This window comes from Culex pipiens, chromosome 3, assembly GCF_016801865.2.
Source record: "Culex pipiens pallens isolate TS chromosome 3, TS_CPP_V2, whole genome shotgun sequence".
Classification (NCBI taxonomy): Eukaryota; Metazoa; Arthropoda; class Insecta; order Diptera; family Culicidae; genus Culex; species Culex pipiens.
In genome coordinates, this window is record NC_068939.1 from 85468381 (window position 1) to 85493341 (window position 24961).

The 24961-nt window shown below is 37.6% G+C and overlaps 1 protein-coding gene across 2 annotated transcripts in view; it reads left to right on the forward strand.

The window, feature by feature from the left end:
• Positions 1–24961, forward strand: part of LOC120418680 (F-box/WD repeat-containing protein 7) — a 48888-nt gene that overhangs the window by 13203 nt on the left and 10724 nt on the right. For both annotated transcript variants that reach the window (XM_052710289.1, XM_039581136.2), the window contains exons 3-4: positions 20891–23417; positions 23475–23588. In XM_052710289.1, the coding sequence (XP_052566249.1) occupies positions 21009–23417; positions 23475–23588 (2523 nt within the window). In that variant the 5' untranslated portion in view covers positions 20891–21008. The remainder of the gene's footprint in view (positions 1–20890; positions 23418–23474; positions 23589–24961) is intronic.

Here is a 24961-nt window from a genome sequence, read left to right on the forward strand (position 1 = left end):
ATTTTATTGCGAAAATCAACATAAATTAAGAAGCATTCAAGCAGAGTTGAGGATAATGATGTGTTTTATCGTATCATAAGTAAAAATACCATCAGTCAAGCTTATTTTTTAAATAGGAATTGAAACAAGTTGTGCACTTTTTGCAAGCGATTTTCTCGAATTGCGGTTTTTGGTTTTGTGCCCTAATGAAATGTTTGGCTCGAAGTTACGACTGGCAATCGAGAAAATCTCGATCTGTGTTTAAAGCTTGTTTTCATGTTTCAAAGGCCTGATTTTTTTTTAAATTTAAAAAAAATAGAAATTGAAAAAAAAATCAGAAATTTTTAAATTAAAATTTTGTAAAATAATCTAAATTTTAAAATTTTAAAAAATCTTAAAATAAAAAAATCTTGGAATATTTCATTTCATTAAAAATTAAAAAACCACAAAATTTTAATTATAAAATTATTTTAAAAAAGTTTAACATTTTGGTAATTTTAGTTGGTTGAATATTACCGTTTTTTATGATTAATTTTACTTACAAAATGTGTAAAACTGTAAACCTGATGAAATTTCATTAGAAACTGATGAATATTCACCAGTTCCTGTTGTAATATTACACATTTTTTGACACAAAATCTGTCATCATCTTCTGATCACCATCATTTTTTTTTTCTGTGTAGTTCTTCGAAATTGTATTTTTTTTTAATTTCAAATTTTTCGATTTTTTTAGGTTCAGTTTTTTTAAACTTTGTTTTAAGACATGTTTTTTTTTATTTCTTCGACATCTTGATTGTTTTTAAAAAGTAATGATTTTTTTAAATATTTTAAGTAATTTTTTATTTCGATTTTTCTATTTTGTATGATTTATACTTAGTATTTTTTTTTAGAAAATTTTGATTTCTTTGGTTTAATTTTTTTTTGTTTAATAATTTTATAATTTTTTTATTTTTTGTTTTTTTATCTATTTTTGTTTAAATTTGTTCCTTTTGTTTTTATTTTCGATTTTCTGCCAGTTTTTTTTATATGTTTATAAAAAAAATATGAAAATGTTCAAATTTTTGAGATTTATCAAACAAAGTTGTTTTTTATCTTTTTATGTATTTTCCTTTAGTTATTTAAATATCAGATTTTTTTTAATTTTTTATATGTTTTTATATTGCGTTGTTTTTATACAAAAAAAGTTTTTTCATTTTTGTAAATGTCTTAGTTTTTTTTCAATTTTTTTTTATAAAGTTTAAATTTTTGAGATTTAAAAAAACAAAGTTGTTTTTTATCTTTGAATTTTTAGTTTTTCTTTTGTATTTTCGTTTAATTATTCAAAATTCTGATTTTTTTGATTATGTTTTTAAATTGAGTTTTATCATACAAAAAGTTTTTGAGCGCCCAAAATTTGAAGTTCATTATTTTAAAGCAAAAAAAAAATCATAAATTTTAGGGCGCGCAACAATTTGTGAACTTTTTCTTTAAAATACATGTTTTGGAACACGAAAAAAATAGTTTACTCGTATATATCAATTAAATAAACAGTTATATAGTTGATAATAGATTTGTTAACGTATATTCAACAATTTTTATTGGTTTTTGACAGCCTTTCTTGACAAATAGTCCAAATTACTATCTTTTTCTAAATTTACAGTTTTCTCATATAAAAATCAAACAAATAATGTACATCAAATCGTTGGAAATATTTTTTCTCATCCGAATCCGGCATAAGTTTTATAAAAATGTTGATTATGAAGGAAAAAACACATTTTTTCAAAAAATCATAGGTTTACGCTATTGTTTCATAGGTGGCGACATGTGTCTTAGCTTTGCTGCAAATCCTCTATAAACAAATTTCGATCGATACAGCCCAGACTTGATTATCCGAAGTTCGATATTCGAATTATCGATGTTTGATGAAGTAGTGTATACATAACCAGACCCCAAATATCATTTCTTGTTTGGAATTCAAATTATTAGGCGTAATACATTTTTTTTACTTTTTCTTGAAATTTTATGAGATAAAATGATTCTTATTGAAATTTAATTTGGAGACTTTTATGCATAATTCTTTTGAAAAATTCCAAATATTCAAAAGCTTTTTGAAATATCGAGAATAAGTCTTGAATTCTAAATTGGCCACCCTGCTATAGCTTATTGGAAAAGGCTATTTGAATATTCTTCATAGCATTTTTTTTTGTGCAAAATTACCTTGATGGAGAATCTGAGCCGAATTGAAAAATAACCTAGGTATTTGAGAAGGTTCAATGAAGCATTCATCAATAATTTGTGCTCATATAAATTCTGATACGGTTGTCATAAGCTGAATATCTGTATTAAACGATTTTAAAGTTAACTTTTCAAAGCATATACCTCTACCTCACCCCTGCGATGTAAAGACATAGTTTCATCCCCTCGGCCACAGAAAAAGCAACAACAGTTTTATGACACCGTCCAATAAATATCATCACTTTATAGAATGTAATTATGACAACCTTTGTTTTGCCTCTTCTTTCCAATCTTCTTCCGCGTGTGTTTACGTGCACACGCATGAATTAGGCTGCATATCAAGCCAGAAACAGAAACAAACAAAACGCGTCCTTCCTTGTCGACAATTCCCATTCAGTGCGTCCCCTCTTCAGACTCAACAATACCTAAAGATATATACTTCTTCCCGATTTCCTCAATGTCTTCGATTCCCACTATATCTGTACCCATCTTCCCCGGTAGTCGTCGTAACTCGCATCGTCGCGGGACCTTAATTTATAACCTTGACGCCGGTTCTCGAAAAAAACGAGCTAAGGCATTCGATATCAATCTCGAACGATTTCTTCCTCTTGATTTTTTGGATTCTTTTCGAAACTATCAGATTTTAATGTCGTGGGAATTCGATGTATCAGCCAGTTGGGAACGTCGTGATAGTGGGATCATCCTTAGCATCAGATGTTAGAGGAATCTTCAAAATATGACGTGCCCTCTCGAGCTTGAGAAGATTCTCACGGTTTTCGGGGAAGGCGTGGGATCTACCTTCTGTTCGCGACATTGAGTTCGAGATCGCGAAAATCGCTGAGAACCTTTGCGCACAACAGGTGAAACACGATCGATACCTCTCTGCCTGTTGCGGATCATTCGATCGATCCGTTCGAGGTGTTTGTGTGAGCTTTCCACACACAACGTGGTCTCGTGTGTGATATGTGGCAAATTCCCGGAATCTGGGATAGAAGAGAAGAAGGAACGTACACAGAGGAAACGGAGTCTCCACAGGTATTCGAAGAAACCGATCAGCGGGAACGATCAAAGCTTGGGTTAAATAGGCCTACACGACGACTAGTTTGCTTCGTGTACGCTCTACCGTCAGCGGGATGCCCGTCCGTCCCGGGTGTTCGAGCTTGGTATCAGTAGGAATCGAGCAGTCCCTGGACATTCCGCAATCTCTGTCGAACGCGTTGACGGGGCCCCAGGTATGCCATGCATTCGATTCCGGATTCCTCCATTCTACGCTGCTCCGTTGAAGCTCTATTGTGCGAAGGTATGCTCTTCTGCGGAGGATCGAACTAACAGTCAGTAGAGGTGAGGAGGTGTCCGCGCCACCACAGATCCAAAGGAAGAGATCAACCGTGAGCGAGAGGTAGAGGATGAGAAGAATCATCATCCTCCGCCGCACACTCACACCTCATACGCACAAATACAAGCAAAAGCCGGCAGATCATCTCTTCTGGTTGTGTCGCCAGCGGATGTCGGATCAAAGGGGATCGGACAGGGACAGGAGGCAGGGAGGAAAGGGTGTGTGTGAGACTAAAGAATGAGAAGAATATAATTTATTATTTTATAAGTTTGTTGCTTTTTTGCCGGTACTCCCGTCTCCCATGTTTCGGGTTCTCCAGCTTTTTCGTTGTGTTATTCTTTTCCACGTTCAACTTTTTAAACTCGGCCGTCAACACAGGATCCCTCGGCGTAGTACGTTTTTTCCCCTGCTACTCCTTCTTCTTCTTCCAAGACCTTTGAAGAGCGCCCAACCAGTATCTAACGATACGACGAGAACACCCGATACCCCGTGTTGCCGTCTCGTTCTCGCCTGCGAGCTTGGATCGTGAGAAAAATATAGGTAACGTGAGATTTTTTCTTCTTCGTCGTTGTTTTGGGTCGTCGATGTCTGCAAAAGCAGCAGAAGACGCGCTGCTCGCTAGGCCGGCGACGGCGATGGTCATTTGTAACGTCTTCCTCTTGTATGGTGTTTGTGTGTGTTGATAGTGTGGATTGTTCCCACCAAAGTGTAGGAAACTCCAATATTTTAAGGTCTTGTACTACTTATTTTCAAATAACAAATGTTGAAAATCCTATTCTTATGAGGGAGTAACTTGTTCATGTGAATATATTTTGTTCAATACAATGTTTAATCCAAACACTTCTCTCTGACTCAATATTTAATAATGTTAAAAATTCAAGAGAAAACCTAGACCTCTAATCAATTATAGGCCGTTTAAGCAACCTTGAGTGTATTATTCCTTATCACAAACAACTTCCGATATTACAAGGTTTTGTTATATTCACAGTTACGTTGTAATTGATGTTAACTAATTCTGAAATTCAAAAAATCTATGGATTTAATACTTCAACAAATCCCTGAAAATTATATAGCCCTGGGCCTTGTAAAGTCAAGGGGCATGATTTGATCCTAGTGCATTAGTTAAAATTTGGGTATAGATTATTTTTTATAAGCACTATGGAAACCACTTCATGCTACGAGAACTCGCTTTGTCGCAGCCCCAGGGCTTAAGCGTTGACCGATAAGCTGTCTTCGTGAACTAGGTAGTTCTTCGATAGTGAAAATATCACAATTGCACAAGACACCGCTGCTCCTGTGACTTTTTCACTATCACAATGTGGGATTTAGGTTGGGTCTTCAGGATAGTACAATTGATTTGTTGCTTAGCATTAGCATTTAAAATAAACCTGTATCCTTTCCAAATCTATTTGATGTTAAAGTTAGTTGCAATTGTTAAGTTAGAGTAATGCTGTCAATAAACTTTGATTGATGTAGAATACTAGGCATCTTTTTATGTCAAATTGTCCATAGAGTCTCGATCAATCAATAATGCAATGATATCGGACAAAATTCGTTGATCTGTTGAACTAACGGTTTTCGGATAATGGTTGTATCGACCATTGTTGCGAATCGAGGAACTACGGATCTTTTGACGTAAATGGTCATTTCTTTTTCAAATCGCGATTTCTATCCTATTTATATATCAGTTCATAAATTTTTATTGTTTTTGATAGAAGTAGTACTACAACAGTTAAAGGAACGTTTACTTTTGAACATTAAGTTTAGAGGATTTTAGATTAAAGTTTAGATTTTCAATCCAAAGTAGTTAGCAAATGAATATTTGGACTTAAATGAATAATTGAACATTTTGGACTTATGAATAACACTCAACTGTGCATTTATTCTAGAGTCAGATCCATACAGCGTCAGTGTTTATTTGGTCAAAGTGTACTAATTCATTGGCAGATCTGTTTCTAGTTGTAATGTACGACAAGACTACTGACGGACGTGACAGGACGAGGGCCCAGTTTAAGGGTTTCAACATCAACGATGTGCGGCTGGATCACCCTCCCAAAAAAAAAAAAAAAAACAAATCCCTCAAAATTATATAGTTTTGTCAAATTTGGGAGCAGCTGTCCATAGAAAAACGCTATAAAAAAACATTATTTAATCCACCTTTAGGTGGTTGGTGCCTTTCTCTATTTTATAGAGTTCGTTTTCCGAGTGATTTTATAGCCTTTCCTCAGTGAGAAAGGTAAAAATTCAACAATCTGTAACTCGAGAGGGGAGTTTTCTTATCGATTTGGTGTCTTCGGCAAAATTGTTGGTTATGATGAGGATTATTCAGAAAAAAGTATACACATAAATTTTCATGATTCATGATTTTCTGAACATAATGAAAAAAAAACAGATTTCTAAATCACGACTAACTTTTTAAAAGAGTCAGTTGGATAGAAAAAGAAAAACTATTTTTCGGTAATTTTCATTCTTTGTAGCACATATTAGTGTTTTCTCAGCTTTTTGATGTATTTAAAGACAATTTCGGTGAATAATTTAACCTAAAAAAATGACTATAACTCAAAAACATTGACACATTCCGCCGTGACGTTGCATCGCTTTGACTTTTTCTCAATCCTGGCCCAATTCATGTTTCGCCATTAACTCTGCTCTGTTAATCGGCAAATTCAGAATTCTTCTTTCATTTTTAGTGTTAAATTGGCCAACAAATCGAATGCAATAATTTGTTTTTCGAAAAATCGAATGCAATAATTTGTTTTTCGAAAAATTAAACCTCGATTTTTAAAGACCACTTACATTTCGTGACGTTGCAACGCTCTGTTTTGGAAAATAGGGTTTTTCGTTGCGTTGCAACGTCACGAAATTTTGGTTTCAAAATAAATCATAGTTTTTGTTAGGCTGAACAACTGTAGGTTAAGATTTGATTATAAGACATAAATAGACAGTACAAGGACATGTGAATTGATTGGCCCGCCCATGTTAGACGCTTTTCAAAATTTCATCCTAAGGTGTACATTGCCGGAGAATGTGTCATTGTACTTTATCCGAATTTGAAAAAAAGTATTTTTCGATTTAAAATTTAATTGTTTGGCCCGCCCATGTTAGACGCTTTTCAAAATTTCATCCTAAGGTGTACATTGCCGGAGAATGTGTCATTGTACTTTATCCGAATTTGAAAAAAAGTATTTTTCGATTTAAAATTTAATTTTTCATATAAAAATGATTTTTGCGTACATTTTTTTATACAATTTGAAAAAACTAACTTGGCCAAAGACGAAACGAAAAATAAAAAATATTAAAAAATATAAAAATTAAAATTACAGACTATGCTTTAGACATTTGGATCAAAAAAGTGTTTTAAAATTAATTATGTCCAGTTGTATTGCAATCATTGGTTTTCAAAATATCTAAGTACTGATGAAAACTACCGGCCTTACTGTATTGATGTATAAAGCATTTTCTTATAAATTTTGCTTTAAAAAAATAGACTTGGAATTTAATTCGATTTGATTTGAAGTAAAAATTTATAAAATCATCAACCCTCTAACGCCTAATTTTTATTTTTCCCGTATTTTGGAGGTAATTTTGAGCAACATTTGTTTGACGGAAAACTTTACTTCTCTTGTTTAACGTTTGTCTTGTTTCATTTTAATTTTAAGTATTTTTATTTGCATTTATCTAATTAAGTTTGTTTGTGTTTGATAGTGTTTGGCTTGTTCTATCATCTCCTATCATAAAATTTTGTCTTTTTAGTTTTTATGTTTTTTTTTTCATTTTTTACTTGTTTTTCACGTTTTCTACCATAGAATACCATACCGTTCCCAATTAAATTGAAAAAAATGCGTAGAGGTATAGTCTCGGACAAAACAAAAATTACTGCATACTTATTTTTACATAAAATAAAAGAAATGTTAGTGAAAAACACACCCAAAGTTGACCCCAGAAAAAAAATGTTTAAAAGCATTGGCAACGTCACATAAAACAAGTCAATCTTCCAATCCTAAAATTTACTTAAAATTAAAGATATCTTTTCTTCAATGCTTTTCAAAGATCAAAAAATAGTTGGAAAACTTATTTTTGGCGTAATTTTAGATAGAAGCCCGCCTACAGGTTGGGTTGTAGAGGGTTAAATATTGAAATTTAGACCAAGTTTAGGCATGTTTACAAATACTGAAAAATGCTGTGCTCATAACATTAAAAAAATAAAATAAACATTTCTTTGTTTTAGCATTAGCATTAGCATTAGCAATAAAGGTCGCACAATTCCGGATGGCTGCACAACGCTTATCTTGCTGTTTAACTGTAATTAAACGTATAATAGCACTAGACTCTCATCCGGTTACAATATTCCAACACGGGAGATACCATGTTTTCATCTTTAGATGAGCGTGTAATACTATCTAGTAAGATAAGGGGCTCCTGGCGGGTACCTTGCTAACCTCAGGGATTGGAAGGTATGTTAGTAAACATCTATCTAGAATGCGCAGAGATCTCTACGTCACCTAGTGGTATAGATGTTTGTAGGGAGGTTTTGGACTCAATGTTAGTAAATTGAATGTACTTATTATTTAACACCATCACTACCCCCACCAAACACAATTCCATCACCACAAAGAACCAAGCTAGATTTTAACACAAATACATTACAAAACGAAAACGACAATAAAACCACCATCCTGGTACTGCTGCTCACACGATACTCTAAACTAAACATTTCTTTGTTTGAACAGTAAAACAAAACATTTAGCATTTCTTTATATTTTTTTAAATGACTTTCTAAATTAAATTTATAAGGTAATGGTAAACAGTTTATAAAACTGATTTACATCAATTCTAGAGTAAATTTTCAAAACAACCTATGTGACATAGGTTTGTCTTATGCAGATAAGACCTTTTGAAAATTTAACCTAAAATTTTTAATTTTCTTCGAGCTATTAAAAATTGAAGAATCATTTGTTATTTTCTCAGCAAAACTGTTTTTATTTTTGTTTTCCTGGACTAACCTATTCTAACTGCCCTTTTTCCCGCGCCTTCACCTCTCAGCCATCATCTCATCAAAGCCAGCAGCAGCGTCTTCCTGCTCCTCACCTCTCCTTAAGTTTGCGCGCCATGGGCACCAAGAAGCAACAACAACAACAAAAAACGTCCACGTTGACTTTAAAATTCTCCCAGACAAAGTCACGAGATTTTTTTCCCACCTCGCTCCCCCCCCCTCCAACACACTTCGGCTTATTGTTTTCCCTCCTCCCAACCGTGGAGTCTCAGGGAGGGGTACCTGACAGACGCGGAGAAGGAAATTCTCCCAGGGCACCCACGACGGCTACTTCCCGGCGGAGGATGTGTGTGTGTGTGCGCGCGAAGAACCGGATTTCTTAAACGACGTTAGATCTCTAGCGAAATGTGATTTTAATACGTACTGATTTTTAATGATTTTTTTTTAAATACTCCATTTTACCAATTAAGTCATTAACTAAATTTAAAAAAAATCCTGCGCTTAAAAACTTTTTAAATTTAAATAAAAACTGAAAAAAAACTTATCCCAGAGAGACATTCCGGTCGGGCTTCAACGCGTCCAAGTTGTCGTCGTCGTCAATCTGGCTGATGCTGGTTGGTGGGACCCCTCGAGAAGTTGACTTGGGGTCACATGCTGTGATACAACGAACGGTCTCTGGGTGTCTGTGTGTAACGCACATTCCAGCGCCTATTTTACCTGGGTTGTGTGTGTGTGTGGGAATCTTGGTGGAAGAACAACACGTGGTTTTACCTTCGTTTACGTTTGTTTGCTCTCTGATTGACGACGACGACGGCTAAACAGGAACCCAAATCGGAATGAGAACAACAAGAAGTGTATAGACAAAGTGGGGTTTGCTTGCTCAAACTGCCAATCTCAGCGCCAGTGGTGACTTTGGACTGCATTCATTCACGTACGCAAAAATTGCAATCTAACATGATTAATGATGTTTCAATTCTCCTTTCTTGGAGGATGGAATCTCTCCTCGTTGCGTGAGAATGGCTTGAGTTATTGTAATGGAGGTGACATTGATTTTTTTATCCTAATGAAATGATTGAAAGAAACGCAAAGTTTGAACACAACTTCTAGATCTTCATACATAGCATAGCATTGGTGTCTACCCGTAGTTGCTACTCCGTTATAGGCCAAGACCTCCAAAAATTGCTCCATGGATCACAAATGAAAAGTAGAAACCAATCATCACCACTTCGCAACTCTCAAAGGCCCCTATCATGCTGATCAATCACGGCGCCGGCCACGACCAGTGGTAAGATCACGGGGAAGTGGATAGGAATGTTAGTCCGATACTTGAGTGATGAAGACCGCTAAATCGGCTGCGTGTTCGACAAAGTATCACAGGCTGCGGAAAGATGCAATGTTAATTAATTAGAAATGTTTTTTTTTTTCAAACGCACGTGTGCCAACCGAGCAGTAGTGCTATGGGAAGGACTTAAATTGTTGATAACGCGTGCTTATATAAAAAAAATACTACATAAAAGACGGTTGACTCTTCAATAAATCGGATAGCCTGATTAGTTAATACCAAAACTGGAATACAATATTGATTTCAGACAATTTGGAAACAATAAAAATAAAATGTTTTATTTGCAACACCATGACTTCGACGAACACAAACGACGGCGTGCCTTCCGATCAACGATGATAAAGGAAGGACTGATATAGTCATTGCTAGCGAGAAAACGGACTGCCCAAGAACACGATCAATCCTACGAAGCATGGCCCCGCTGATTTAAAAAAAAAATATCCACGTGGATGATTCCTTACCATTCGGCCACGCCCGCCACAAGCCTGCCAAGAAAGTACATGTACATCTTTTAATCAGGATTTTTGCAAGCCAATTGAAAATGAGGGCATAATAACAGTATAGATTTAAAAAAAATTGTATCAAATCGGTTAACATTTGGAAACAACAACATTGAGGATGAAAAAAAAACTAGTGAAATCTAATTTTAACTATATATTAAATTGTCCCGTCCGTGTGGATCAATCGAACCGCGCACTGGACTCACAATCCAGAGGTCGCCGGTTCGAATCCAGCGGCGGGCGCTCTAAAATTCTTTGTGTAAATATGGGTATTCGGCGCCGTCGCTCCGTGCCATACTTTCATACACTTAGGAGCCCAGGGCGGCGAAGTCCTTGTAGATAAAAAGGAAGACACTAGTGGTTGGTACTAGCAATGGTGGCCGACAGCTATAAAGTCAACTTCGTTTTTTTTTATTAAATTTATTTGAAAGCATTTAACATTCCTTTTTTTTAATAATATAGGACACTTTCAAGCTTTTAAGTTTGTAATATTTATATCGGAGATGATATTAAACGTCAGGAATTTAAATTTCTAAAATTCTTACATAATTTGCAAATTGTGTGATGTAATGTGAATGCGTTGTGAAAATTTTCAAACTTAAGCTTGACATTGTGACAGAGGATTGCAATTCCAACAAGATAGTACCACAATAACGATTTATGATCAGCAGGTGCTCAATCCTTACCATAAAAAGGTGCCAAATGTTTGTAATTCTTCAGCATCTCTACCAAGTGATCATCAAATTAAATATTTTCGTGAATGATACACCTTCATGATTTCGTTGTTGCTTTGTGATTTCCAAAAGCACCCAACGGAATTCACAAAAACCTGATTCCCAATGTTGTTGTTTTCTTTTCACCATATCAATAATTACATTGTCTCTCGCGCATAATCACCAAAACATCCCTTTCGCAAAGGCAAAATTTATTCATCATCATCAACGGCAACAGCATCTGCTCGAGCATCTGCAAATTCATGCAGGTGTTTCTTTCGTGCGGGTGCTACTGCTGCTGCCCCGTTGTTGCAGAATCAGTCCAGCAGCAGCTCGGCTGGCTTGTGGGGCAGTCTCGTTTCAGACGCACCGAAAAAAACCAGCTCCACCGCCGCCGCCGACGTGGCCAACCACGTTGAGCACATAACCCGAGAGAGAGAAGGTTAGCAAGAAGTTGGGAGGCAGAAAAAAGTGCGTACGAAAGCACGCAGCAGCAGCAGCAGAAAGTGGGCGCAAAAATAGAGGAACAGGTGCGTTGTCTGCACAAGCCGTGGTCTCTGGTCAGCACCGTACAGTGTGTGTGCGTGCTTTTTTTTTTTACATAAGCCAATGACCTGCTTCTGCCGTTTCTTGGAGATGTGAGTGATGCCTGGGGTCGATCGGCCGGCAAGCTGGCGGTCCCCCCAGATCCAGGTTTTGTGCTCCGTTTTTTTTTTCGGGGAAGATGTGGTTTTGCTGCAAACGCAGCATCCACTTCGATGCACAGTTTTCTCTTCTGATGAAGACGGCCTATGGAAGCTTCTTGGCCGAGCTAGAAGGGATTTTTTGTTTGTTATTTTGGGAGAGTTTCTTTCAATGTGATCATTTTAAGCATTTCGTAGGAATTTTAATTCATTTTGGATAACTTCTCTTATCAGAGTTCCTTGGGCATGAGTAAGGACCTCGACGCCGTTAGCAATGTTGGCTTTAAAATAAAATTTCGTGATAATATCACTTCCCCCCAGCCAACATTTTTGCCATGCGAAGCGGGCCTCGACACTGTGTCTAGGTTCAATTCCTAGCTAGGAGCCATCAGTGTCTTAAGAGGTGGTCCCAAGGCCGAGTAGGAGTTCATGAAGCAAATTAGTTGTCTCCCACCCCTTTTAAATTGAAAAATGAACTCTGAAACCAGCGCTTACTCACAACAGAAACAGAGGCCTCTTCTAGGCATTGTAGGATAGAATAGATTTTGAAATTTATTTTTAAAAAATGTTACGTGCATAACTTCCATTTCAGTAATAATACAAAGCATTTTGATATCTGGAGCAACATTTGAAAGGGGCGGTACGACATTGCTCATACGGCCTTTCGTCCCATTTAAACACGTGTAATGAAAGGCCGTAAGAGCAATGTCGTACCGCCCCTTTCAAATGTTGCTCCAGATATGTCAAAATTTCCATAGAGTCTCGGTCAATCAATAATGTAATGATATCGGACAAAATTCGTGAATCTGTTGAACTAACGGTTTTCGGATTATGGTTGTATCGACCATTGTTGCGAATCGAGGATCTACTGGAGCATTGACGATCAAATGGAGCCTAACATTTCAAAGGACACATGGGTTTTGTGAACAGGAGTGTGTCTCCTTCACTCAAATGACAGTTTACATAAGGTATGATAGAGATGCACTCTTGTTTGCAAGGCTTTATGCCCTAATGAAATGAAAGGCACGAAATAGTCGTCTTAATGACGACTGTGGTTTTTGGAAGCGGCAAGACTGGTTTTAAAACAAGGTCCTTTACCTTATTTGGCGTTGTAATAAAACATTCGGGGATTTGAGATTAAATTTACTTTCAGACAGTTTAGTTTAGGTTGTTGATTAAAGTTTGTTAGTTTTCCGTTGACGAATAATTGGACTTAAATGATTAGTTGATTTGGTCGAAGTGTAATATTTCATTGGAAGATCTGTTTCTAGTTGTAATGTACGACAAGACTACTGACGGACGCGACAGGTCGGGGCCCAAAAAAAGGCCGGATTTATACTCCCTAGACAAGTTAGTTTTCATCTTTTGTTCTCTAGTATTTTTTTATTTCCTTTAAATTTGGAATACATCATAGGTTTCTTTTGTATAGATATCCGATAAGTTACATTTTCTTATTTAATGAACTAATAATTTAATTTCTTCCGGGCCTTTTTACTTTGAATCACAATTTCAGATTTTCTTTATTCAGTTTTAAAGTTGGATAACGTAACTGCTCAAGTCATCCAAGTTCTTACTACTCACACCAACACTAATTTTCTTTCCCCTTCCCCCACCCGATCCCCTATATCTTCCGGTGGTGTTCATTTTGTATGCAATACTAGTTCGGCCACTACCCTTTTTTCCACAAGAAACCGGACTTGGACTGACTTGAGGCCGCGTCCCCCACCTTGCTCCGTAAAACGAAACTTAACTTCTCTTATCAGAGTTTCTTTAAAAATGTTTTTGGGCCTTTCTCACATGTATTTCCAACCTACAAATGTTCTTTAAACATAACTTCATATACTCATAACTATCGATAGGGTTATCAGATCTTTAATCTTTCCACTTTGTAAGCGGATGATCATGGGTTGGATTCCCATCTGCTCCAGTGTTCTGTTAAAATGGTTGTGTAGGGGACGAAAAAATCTCGTTCATACAACAAATCCTGTCATTTTGGCAGCTGTCTAAAGTTGAGGTACGTTATTTAATTTACGGGCTTTATCGGTAGTTTTCGGTGAAATTAAACTCACATATTAGAAGAAAGAAATCAATCTTCTTCTAAGACACTAGTCATCTATCCACCTATCAGTTTCATTTCTTTCTTCTAATTTGTGAGTTTAATTTCACCGAAAACTACCGATAAAGCCCGTAAATTAAACAATGCAAGGTGATTAAAACAATTTGGGTAAATTAACAATCAGTCCCAATACTGAGCGAGGTACGTTATTGGCCAAAAATTTTGTCTCGAAAAATCAACTTTTTAATTGTAGCATTGTCAATACGATTCCCTCGAACAAGAAACACTGTTGGATGACTTGTTTTTACCATATCGATGTTTTTGAGCCAAAGTCACCCCCTCTAAAGGGTGAGATTGGGTCTATTTTCAAACGATTGGCCTTTAAGGTAGAGTTCATCAAATTCCACTATATTTTGGGAACATGTTAGTAAACTATCTATGATTGTCGGCCAAGGGCTGCAAGATTCCAAGTATCCACAGTGCAATAAATAAAGTTCCCAGTTCTGCTAGTTTGAACTATGTTTTAATGCTTTTGGATACTAGGGATGCCCAGGTGCAGGACATCCTGGAAGGAGCGGAACTGACTGTATCGGCAGTCCTGTTCGCGACTGTCGTAATCAGGGAAGCGATCCGCCAAATGTTGGTTGTTAGTATTCCTGGTTATGAGAGTCTGAACAGTATAGCTCTGGTCCTGCATCAGTTCCCTATCCTCATGCCTCCCCGTATGTTAGATGATGACTTGAACATCTGTCTAGCTGGCGGTTGATGATGTCCATGTTTCGAATCGTGGTGATTACCCTGTCTTGTCACATGTATTTACGTAACTGACGTATAGGCGAGTGACAAGGTAGCACTATCATGACGAAGTATGATTGCGTGGACGGCCATCTCTAGGGAGTTCCGTAGTGATTTTTCAATGGAGCGTAGCCTTTGGTGTGAGCAGGCAGCCTATTCCAGTCACATTCAAAGTGAACTGTTTGTTTGCAACAGGAGTTGCGCCCTTTTGGGAAGTCACTCCGGAATTTAACGATCCTTAGAGAGGATTCTCCAGGACAATCATATTGAAATAGCCGAATGAGGAGGGCACGGAACAACGCAGTTGGTTTGGGTGCATACCTAGACCAGCTGTGTTGTTTTGGGTGGGATTGGGTTATTCGTGAGTAAGAAGATCATGTATTAATGCATCTTTTTCGTCTTCATTTTCATGTCATGCCTGGGCCTACGACTGGAGGACGGTCGCACCAGGACAACCGAATCAAGTATCGTTATTTTATAGTTTTTATATTTTATTAACATCCCTTTCTTTGCAGAGCATGGACAACAATAACAAAGCGGCAATGTGGGAAAGGGAAGTCATTTGTGATTGTAGAAGGTATTGTTTTGATTCACAGCATGTTGAACGAACTGTTGTGGATGTACCTAGAACATCGCAGCACGGGGTTTTTCTTCTGCACATTTCCAACAACAGTACTTGTTCGGTAACTTGGCTGAGAATGTAGCACAGTTACCGAATGTTGCTCGCAAACTGGGCTGAACGAAAAATGATGAGGGGACCGATGCATAACATTTTCTCTACAAATGTAAAATGATGGTTGCTTAAATTTCTTTCAGAGCTCACCTTTAATTTTGACTTAACATTTAATTAAAACTTAAATATGATTTCTAATTTGCTGAACTTGCTTTTGCATCCACTGGCCCCTCATCATTCCGGTTTGTTTGGTTATTTTACGTTTTTCTGCTTTTTAAGTGAGCTACAGCCCAAGTAGTCCAGTCAAACAAGCTCAGTTATCGAACAAGTACTGTACTTTAATTTTGCTTCACTCATCTTTCTACTCTTCTGCTCTCATTTCCCAATAAATACTGAAACGTGTTTTCCCTAACAAAAACAGTTTCCCTTAATATGCGAACGATTTTTTTTTAACTTCTGTTTATCATTGATCTTTCCTTTACCCATTTTCTTATTTATTTATTAAAATGTAATTTTCATCGGCTCCTACTCTTCTTTCGTTCAAACTACAATTATTCTTTCAGTATCGAACTTTATGTAGTTTGTTTTCCTTTATTGTATATTGTTTAAATCTACGCCCTTTTCTTCAAACAAGTATGGTTCGAATCCTTACTTAATATATTGAATGATCACACACTTAAAATTATTGAACTTTTGGTAAATTTTTGAATAACATGCTTAGGTTCAAAACATTGTAACAAAACACCGCGACAGAAGAAATAGCAACATATTAACACGATTCAACATTAGGGAAGATTTCAGAAGAAAACAGTACACAGTAGAATAACAACTAGTTTTTGAATTCAAACTAAAAATAAAACAGTACTTGCTTTAATGAAAGTTGATAGGCACACTATAAATGGTTAGGCGCTTATACTTACATCAAACCCTACGTAATGTACCACCCCCGGCCGAGTTAAAATGCGTAACCGGAAAAGAAGGTGTGCATGCCTGGCACGAACACTCAAAGCGTGTTCTAGCGTGCTGCTCGTACTGACTCAGAGCAAGGGTGAGATGTAGGTGTAAGGGCAGTGCGTGTTCGTCGGGAACCTGGTGCATAAGATCGGTCAAGGCCCGTTCTTACACTGAAAATTGCGAATTGCGAATGTTAGTAAACTATCTATGATTAATTCTACGTTAAAAGATTTTTGATTTTATTTCAATTGTTTTTGTTATTAAGAAATTACGAGTGGTGTATCGTTTTTTGACCCATAGTCACCCCCACTGACGGTATCTGACAACCCTATCCAAAGTTATAAGCACTTAAGGTGGTAAAAGGTGTCCTTCACTTTTGGGGCAATGACTGTCAATGATGGTTCTGAATTCAGGGTCCAGAAATAGTAAATTGAAATGAAAAAAATAATCACTATATGTAAAATGCTTCTACAAACAACACAAAGAAAACCATTTTTTGATTGAAACATTCTGAATCAAGATTTGAATGTTTTTCTAAAACAAACATGGCCGCCAAATGGCCGATTGGGAATGATGCCTTCCAGAGCCTTAAGTGTTATTTATACACTTTTTTGAGGCCAGATCTCAGCTATTTTGATGAAAATGTTATCCGGATCTATCATGCGACCCATCGTTATGACTACTAAAGTATTATTTGAGGCCGCATCCTAGATATTTGATGAAGACGATGTCCGAAATATCATGTTATCCATCATTGGATGGATAATCGAAAAACCTGAGCCTGAGAAATTGAAAATCCGGCAACCCTATCATAAATTATGATTAGTCAAGTAAAATATACAGAATATTGCAAGAGAGGATGTTGCTATTTAAGGTGAATTTCTAGGTGAATTTACTTTTATCCGAAGTTTCAATCATCCGAAGGTTTGTATGAGACTTCGGATAATCAAATCACGAACAACAAATTTTTTTTTTTTGTATTTTTTCTTTTTCTTGTTTGAGTTCTGCGACCCCATTTTCGTCAAATTTGAATAGTTGATTGCCTATTAAATAATAAAATGCATTTTTTGAATATTTCCATATTGGCCGCCATCTTGGATTTAAAAAAACTAAATCACTTGAGCGTAGTTTAGGGGTTATACCTAAGCTCGACAATCAAAAATAAGACAACGAAAAAAAATATCGTGATTCGGTTATCCGAAGTGATTTTTTTCCGAGGCCTTGTGTCCCGCCCGTGTGGATCAATCGGACCGCGCACTGGACTCCAATCCAGAGGTCGCCGGTTCGAATCCCGCGGCGGGCGCTCTCAAATTCTTTGTGTAAATATGGGTATTCGGCGCCGTCGCTCCGTGCCATACTTTCATACACTTAGGAGCCCAGGGCGGCGAAGTCCTTGTAGATAAAAAGGAAGACACTAGTGGTTGGTACTAGCAATGGTGGCCGACAGCTATAAAGTCAACTTCGTATTGACAGGGTGGTTACACTTTCGCGATTTTCGCGGATTTGGCGCGGATTTAGTCAGCGATGGCGCGGATTTAGTCAGCGATGGCGCGGATTTCGCGGATTTACAAAACTGAAAAATATTTTTTTATTCAATACATTTTTTTTGTTTAATTTAATTCGTATAAAGTACCTAATCATGTCTTGATTTGAAATTGAGTATTTTTGACAATTTCAAATACCATTATTGAAAATTTTGCAAGATTTTTTGTCAATTTGTTATTCAATATTTGTTAGATTCGTTTCATAGCTTCAATAATGTTATTTGAAAAATATAATCAATGTTCATGAAAAACGATCTTAATAATACATTTTAAATTTCTAGTGTACCTTATTCGACTCAATCTTGTTGGCTCAAACTAAATTTAAAAAAAATGGTAAAAAGCAAAAAGAACAATAACATAAAAATTAAAAACAAAATTCTAAGCCTTTTTTAATTTTGCTAAAGGCTGGTTATTAATCGCAATGTTGAAAAAAATTAGAATCAACAAAGTTTGATCTGATTAAACTTTTGATTTAATAAATGTAGTGATCACCATACTGCGATCCACGAGAGAGATTGGTGTCCTTTTTATTTATTTTTAATTTTATAATTTCTAAAGATGATAACTGAACTAAGCTCAATAGCTGAAGATTTTGTCTGACATCTCACTAAGAGGAACAACTTGTACTTGGTTAAGCAATCCAAAAAAAATCGGCCATCCAAAAAAAATCAAATATGTTTTAATTTTTGAGAATTTTACCGATTGTTAAAATGAACTACATAATCTTGAAAATTGAGCATTTTTTTTATTATTCGAAAGATAATATTATATAAAACAAAACTTTTTTTAATTAGAGCTGGGACTTCGGATATCCGGATAATTTACATTTTTTTCTATATAAAATCAGATATCATCTTTTTAATCAAACCAAATCAAAAGAGATGTACGAAAATCGTATCAGAACTGAAAATTATTTGGATAAAAATATTTGAGGAACCCAAAATAGATTTAAGAATAAAAATGTAACGGATCGGATAGTTTTTCGGATAATAGTATTCGACCATAAATCATGTGATACAAAATTAAAGGTCTTTTGAATACCTGTAAAATGATTTTTTGTCGTCTAAATATCGCCCCACAGTCGTGAGACAAAGCTGACATGTATGAGTTAGTTTATTTTCTAATAGAATTATCAATGGTACAAATTATCCGGATATCCGAAGTCCCAGCTCTAATTTTAATAAGACCTTCTGAAGCGATCTTGAAAGTTTTATTTTCATTTTAGACATAATGGAGTGTATTTATTATTCAAAAATAGTTATTAAAAATAACCTCACTCTGATTCCAGCCATAAAATGGTTAACTATTAGTAATTGTTGAAATTTATTTTAGAAAAAATATGTTATATCTGGCTTCGGATAATCGAGTCTGGACTGTAAATCATAAAATACTATGGCTAATAAAGTTTTTGGAAAAAGCATTACTGACCAACCCAGTACATGTTTTTTTTTTTCAAATATAAATGTTAAGACAAACCTAACCAGTTGAAAAATATTTGTATTCGAAATCTTAACAATGCCATCGCTGTTTAGCGGTATTAACTTTTTAACAATTTTTTATTTTCGTTAGGTTCGGATTTTTAAGCTTTTACATGATTTGCTTTCATTTGCGCAAAAATGACTCGCGATATCAATTTTTCCATGGGGAGCTGGTTAAGCTAATTTGTAAAAAAGAATATAAAATATATCAACAACACGTTTCACATTTTGCTGCAAAATTAACCTTCAGAATTAATCATTTCTGGCAACCTACCAAATTAAATGAAAGATGGAATATAAATTTAAAATAAAATATATTAGAGTAAAAAAAAGTTTGTTTTACCCAAATATTTATTTTATATATCGAATGTTTATTTCTTGATATTTAAACCCCAAATCTATTTCGCAAATTTCAATTTCTCTCAGTAAAACATAATTTATAATTTTTTTAAATAGTTCTTACAAAATGAACAATAAAGAAATGCGTTTGCTTACTTGTTTGATAAAAGTGATGTTGATTCTTATACTTAATTGGTATTTAAAAACACTGAATTGTTTTGAAATTTCGCGAAAAAATGTATGGCGCGGATTTCGCGGATTTGAAAAAGCTCGGCGCGGTTTTCGCGGATTTGATTTTGGGAAAGTTGTAACCACCCTGTATTGAGATAATCGAGTCTGGACTGTATTTAAATGATAAGTATGAGGAAGGCACCAACACCCCAAAGGTGGATTTAGTGTTTTTTTTTAAGTTTCATAAAATTATAATTGTCAGAAATCGACCGTTTGTTAAAGAAAACTACAATCTATCGGAGGATAACTGTAAAAAAATGGTAATGCTATCCTTATCATTATATAATACTTTCTGTGTTATTTTAAGTGGAGCTTGAAAATAATGTTTTTTTTTCTTCTACTTGTTAACGAGTGTTCGTAATTTAGGTTATTAGGACATGCTTTTAACATATCTCAATTCAATGAGGATAACACTTAAAATTAGTAAAAACTAGACTCCAATCTGGCCAAACTCCAAAATCCAAACCAAGTCTCTCCTATTTGGAGATTTTCCACCGCACTCCTTTTTTCAAAAGAGAGATTTTTTGCTGCTGCTCATTCGTTGGTGTGTGGACCACCGAAACGAGATCACAGCAGAATCAGCCAGCCAGCCAGCATCCGCCCTGCTGACGGCATCGCTGCGGTGCGGCCCAGCTCGGAGTGAAGGAGAAGCGAGAGCTAACGAAAAATTCTTTTCATTTGCGCAAAATTCAGGCAACGGGCGAAAAAAAAAGCAAAAGAAAGAAAGCATCTCAGCTGTGTCAGCTGGCGGGGGCCACAAAAGAAGGAAAAGCTCTTCTTCTTGTCTTGTCGGCAGGGGAGGGCTTGCGAAAAACGAACAGGACATCTTGGTCGTTTTCTGCCACTCTGGTTTGCTCAGCTGAAGGGTTTGCAACTGCATCAGCTGATCGCTGCGGTAATTGGCCCCACCGCGCCAGGTAAATTGGGGACATCCGGGGAGGAAATGCGCCACAGTCATAAACAAAACTGAAATGAATATTTATTAGCAAAAACAAACGCACTAAATCAATTATCATCGCCCGGACTAACCAAATTATTCGTTTCTCTTTCTCAATTTCAGAGTGAGCAAACCAGTTTCGAATCGAGAAGAAAAAACGGATCTCATCGTGCTGATGACCGTCCCGAGCCAGTGTTGATTCGGTGCCGTTTCCGCTTCGCGTTTCGGTTCGCGCCGAGAAATGGCCGATAATGGTTCCGTCGTCGTGGCCATCAAGGATGAACAGCAGCAGCAGCAGCAGGCGCCGGTCAGTCCGGCAGCAACGGTCATAACCCACCACGACTCGACGATCGCAACGCCGATCACCAGCTCGGGCGTGATTTCCGCGACGGCGTCCGCCTCGTCAACGCCCACACCGTCGATCCAGGGCGGAGGCGATGGTCAACCCGGGTCGGAGGTTCACGAGGACGACGGGGGTTTCGGTGGGTGGTACGGCTTCGAGAACGGCACCAAGAACGCCGGTCAGATCCAGCTGGAGACGCCCGCGGTTGAGGAGAAAAGCTCCGGGTTGAACGTGGCGGCCAAACCAAAGCGGCTGAGTGACGAGTTTTACTCGGCGGACGATGACTACGAGGAAGAAGAGGACGAGGACGATGAAATGATGGGTGGGGGTGTGGGTGCGAGTGTGAGTGGTGACGGTGGTGGTAGTGCGAGTGGGAGTAGCAGTGGCGCGGGGGGACTTGGGAAGACTGCAGCGGCGGATTGCGAGACCCACGCCGAGTTGAATGAGATTAAGAACTTGAGCATCACCAACGGAAGTGGCGGCGTTGAGATGAGAGATGACGAGGATCGGTTCGCGGAACGGAACGACAATTCGATTTCGGATCCGATCTACATCGGTGAGGAGACTTCGTCGTGCAGCAGGGGTGAAGGATCGTCCGGCGCAGCAGCTTCGGCGGCAGTGGCCGATATGGAACACGACCAAGTGCTGCTGGAAGATGTCGTCGACGAAGTGGCGGAGGAAGACGACGATGACGACGAGGACGAGCTACAGGATGTGCAATCACGGGATGCAATCGAACGTCGGGATTTTGAGCAGGAGCAAAAACTGACTGGCGGAATAATTATTAAAAATAGCGCGTTTATACCCGATACAGATAGACTGAATATAGAATTACTAAGTAGGATTAAAAGGATGCGCAACGACGTGCTGGCCGCGAAGAAGCCCGCCAAGAGCCAGCCGCTCGCGTCGACGCCCACTAGCAGTAGACACCCGTACAAGAGCGGTTATCCAGCTAATTCTAGTAGCACCACTAGCAGTAGGGAACAACAACAAAACAGTAACAGTAGTACAACATCAACAACAACAAAGTCAGCGGTCAAAGTGAACCTGTCAGCTAGTCTGGAAGATGCCACGGTCGCCGCCGTTGACGGCCCATCCTGCTCCTCCTCATCTTCCTCATCGTCGGCGTCCGGCAGTGGCAAATCTGCCCGGCGTCAGCAGCAAATCGAAGCATTTCTAAACGGAAACTCCAACGACAGTCTCTCCTCTGATCGGTCAATCTTCATCCCCAACCTGCAAGCGCTGAAGGCATCCGTCAAGGATGTCGCGACTGCCCCCAACAGCAGCAGCAGCACGACAGCGGTCAACGAGCCTTCGTCCTCATCCTCCTCCCCCTCACCTTCCTCATCTGCGAGTTCCGCAGGACCTTCGTCCACGGCCGGAACCGCAACGAAACCCCCCTCCGACTGCAGCCTTTCTTCGTGTGCAACCTCCGTCATCAAGCAGACCGGCGAGTGCAGTAAAAACATCAACCACCACGCGATCCCTTCAACCAGCACCAGCAATTCATCCCTCTTCTCGTTCAGCTGCCCATTCGGTAGCGCCGATCGCGAAACCGGCGAAGGCTGCAGCTCCTCCAACCTCGGCCGATTCCCCTCCTCATCCTCAAACTTCACCGACACGATCGCCGACGAAGTCGTCGAACCTGCCGCGAACTCCACCCACCGCAACAACGCCTCCTCCAACGCCAACCCCGAACACGTCGAAGACCCCCTGCTCGAACCGTCCCAACTGTCGATGCCTCCGGAACTAGTCGCCGCATCCGTCGACCACGAGTGCGACGAAGACAACTGGGCCGACTGCGAGGAGGGCTCCGACGAGGAGGTCTGCACCTGCCGGGACTACACCGACGACGAAGGTGACGATCTGCGCGGGGACCACCCAAGCAGCGAAGACGAACTGCCCTCCCGGGACGTGGACCTGTCCAGCTACACCCACATGGACGCGGCCGAGGACATCCTGGCGCACGATCCGTCGGGATCCACCACCGGCAACGCCACGGCCAACGCCAAACATCAGGACGCACAAACTCCAAGACTGCACCGGAAGCGCAAGCTCACCGAGAACCGAATCAACCTGTTTGGTAGCGGTGGCGGCGGCGCCGGAAGCTCGAGCCGCTGCTCGACCGGATCGATGGCCGATGGAGGCGGCGGCGTGTGTGGTGGTGGTGGCGCCAACGGCGGCGGAAACAGCCTGGGCACACTCAGCGACAGCCCCAGCACGGAATCGCTCAACTTTAGTAGTCGTAAACGGTTAGCTTTAGATAGTACCAGCTCGCCGCGAGCGTCCTTACTCAGTCCGTCTAATGTGAGTGCGACTTTGGAAAAACGCTGAGCTCAATTCTAAGTGTTTCGATCTTTGCAGCTTACGTCAACGCCAACATCCTCATCGCTGGGAGAGCGGAAAACTCCCAGAAGCATAATCCCAACCAAAGATAATCCTCCTCCGGAACTGAACGATTGGCTGATGCAATTCCAGGTAAGTTCGATTGGTGGTCAACCCTTTAACGCCCATCCGCGTACTGAAGTTTGCGGATTTGAGATTGTATTTTTTTTAACAACGTGCATGGAATAGCCATTTTATCGCATTTTACTTTTTAAACACATAAAACACCTTGCAAACGATCGTTAGATTGGGATCGTTTTCAGTATATCGACGAGCTAAATATTTTGAGTTAACTGTTTACAAACGTATCAATTATGTTTTATTCAATATAATAATATTAAAAAAAAATCCGAGTTGCCTTATAATTCTGAACCCCAAACCGCAGAATCTTAAAAATAAAAAAAAGGATTTTGTTTTTTGCATGTAATTAGGTAAAGAATTAAGAAATGGAAATCAAAAATACAAAAAAAAACAAAAAAAAGAAATTTTAAATATATATGAAGAATAATCCAATAATTTAAAATTGAGAAATTAAGAAAAAAAAATCAAATTTTGAAATTTATGAATACACCTAGCCAAAATTAAAAATTGTAAATTTAATGATCAAAAAATCAAAACATAAAAATATCGATAATTGAAAATTTTAAAACACTGGAATACTAAAATTCTATAATTCTGTAACTCTAATACTTTAAAATTCTTAAATTCATAATTTCAAAAATCTATTTTTTTTCATAAAATTATTTTTATTAGGTCTTTTTTGGTACTGGAAAAAAACTTAAACAATTAAAAAAATCAAATATTTAAATTTTAAACAAAAAAAATATTTAAAAAAATTAAATATTTTATAATGCAACAAATGATAAATTCAAATAAATTAAGATTCCGAAAATATAAAAAAAATCAAAAAAGGTAAAACTCTAAAATTTTATATTCAGTTCAAAACAGTTAGGACTCTATTGTCCGAAGCCCTCGTCAAATTTTTCAAATCAAGAAGTTTTATTTTTTCTCAAAATTTCGGCATTGAAGAATTTAGAAAATTAAAAATTTCAGATTTTAAAAATTAAAGAATTTAATAATTTGAGAACTTAGGAATTAAGAAACTCTTTATGAATATAGAAATTTATCGGATTTAGGAATTTAAGTATTTTTAAATTAAAAAATTTAACAATTTAGGTACCAAGGAATTCAAGAATTTGAGTATTGAAGGTTATTAAATTTTAAAATAACAGTTTTTCGGATTTTTTGTAATTTCCTTTATTTTTAAAATTTTTAATTATTCAATTTTGAAATATTTTAAGAATTTAAGAATTCAGAAATTTAAGAACCGTAATCAGAGGGGAAATTGGTTCATACAAATTTCAGCATTTTTGTATGACCCAATGTCACCCCTGATGACGGAATTTAAATATCTAAGATTTCAAGAATTCGGTAATGTAATATTTTAGGAATTTAAAAATTTTGAG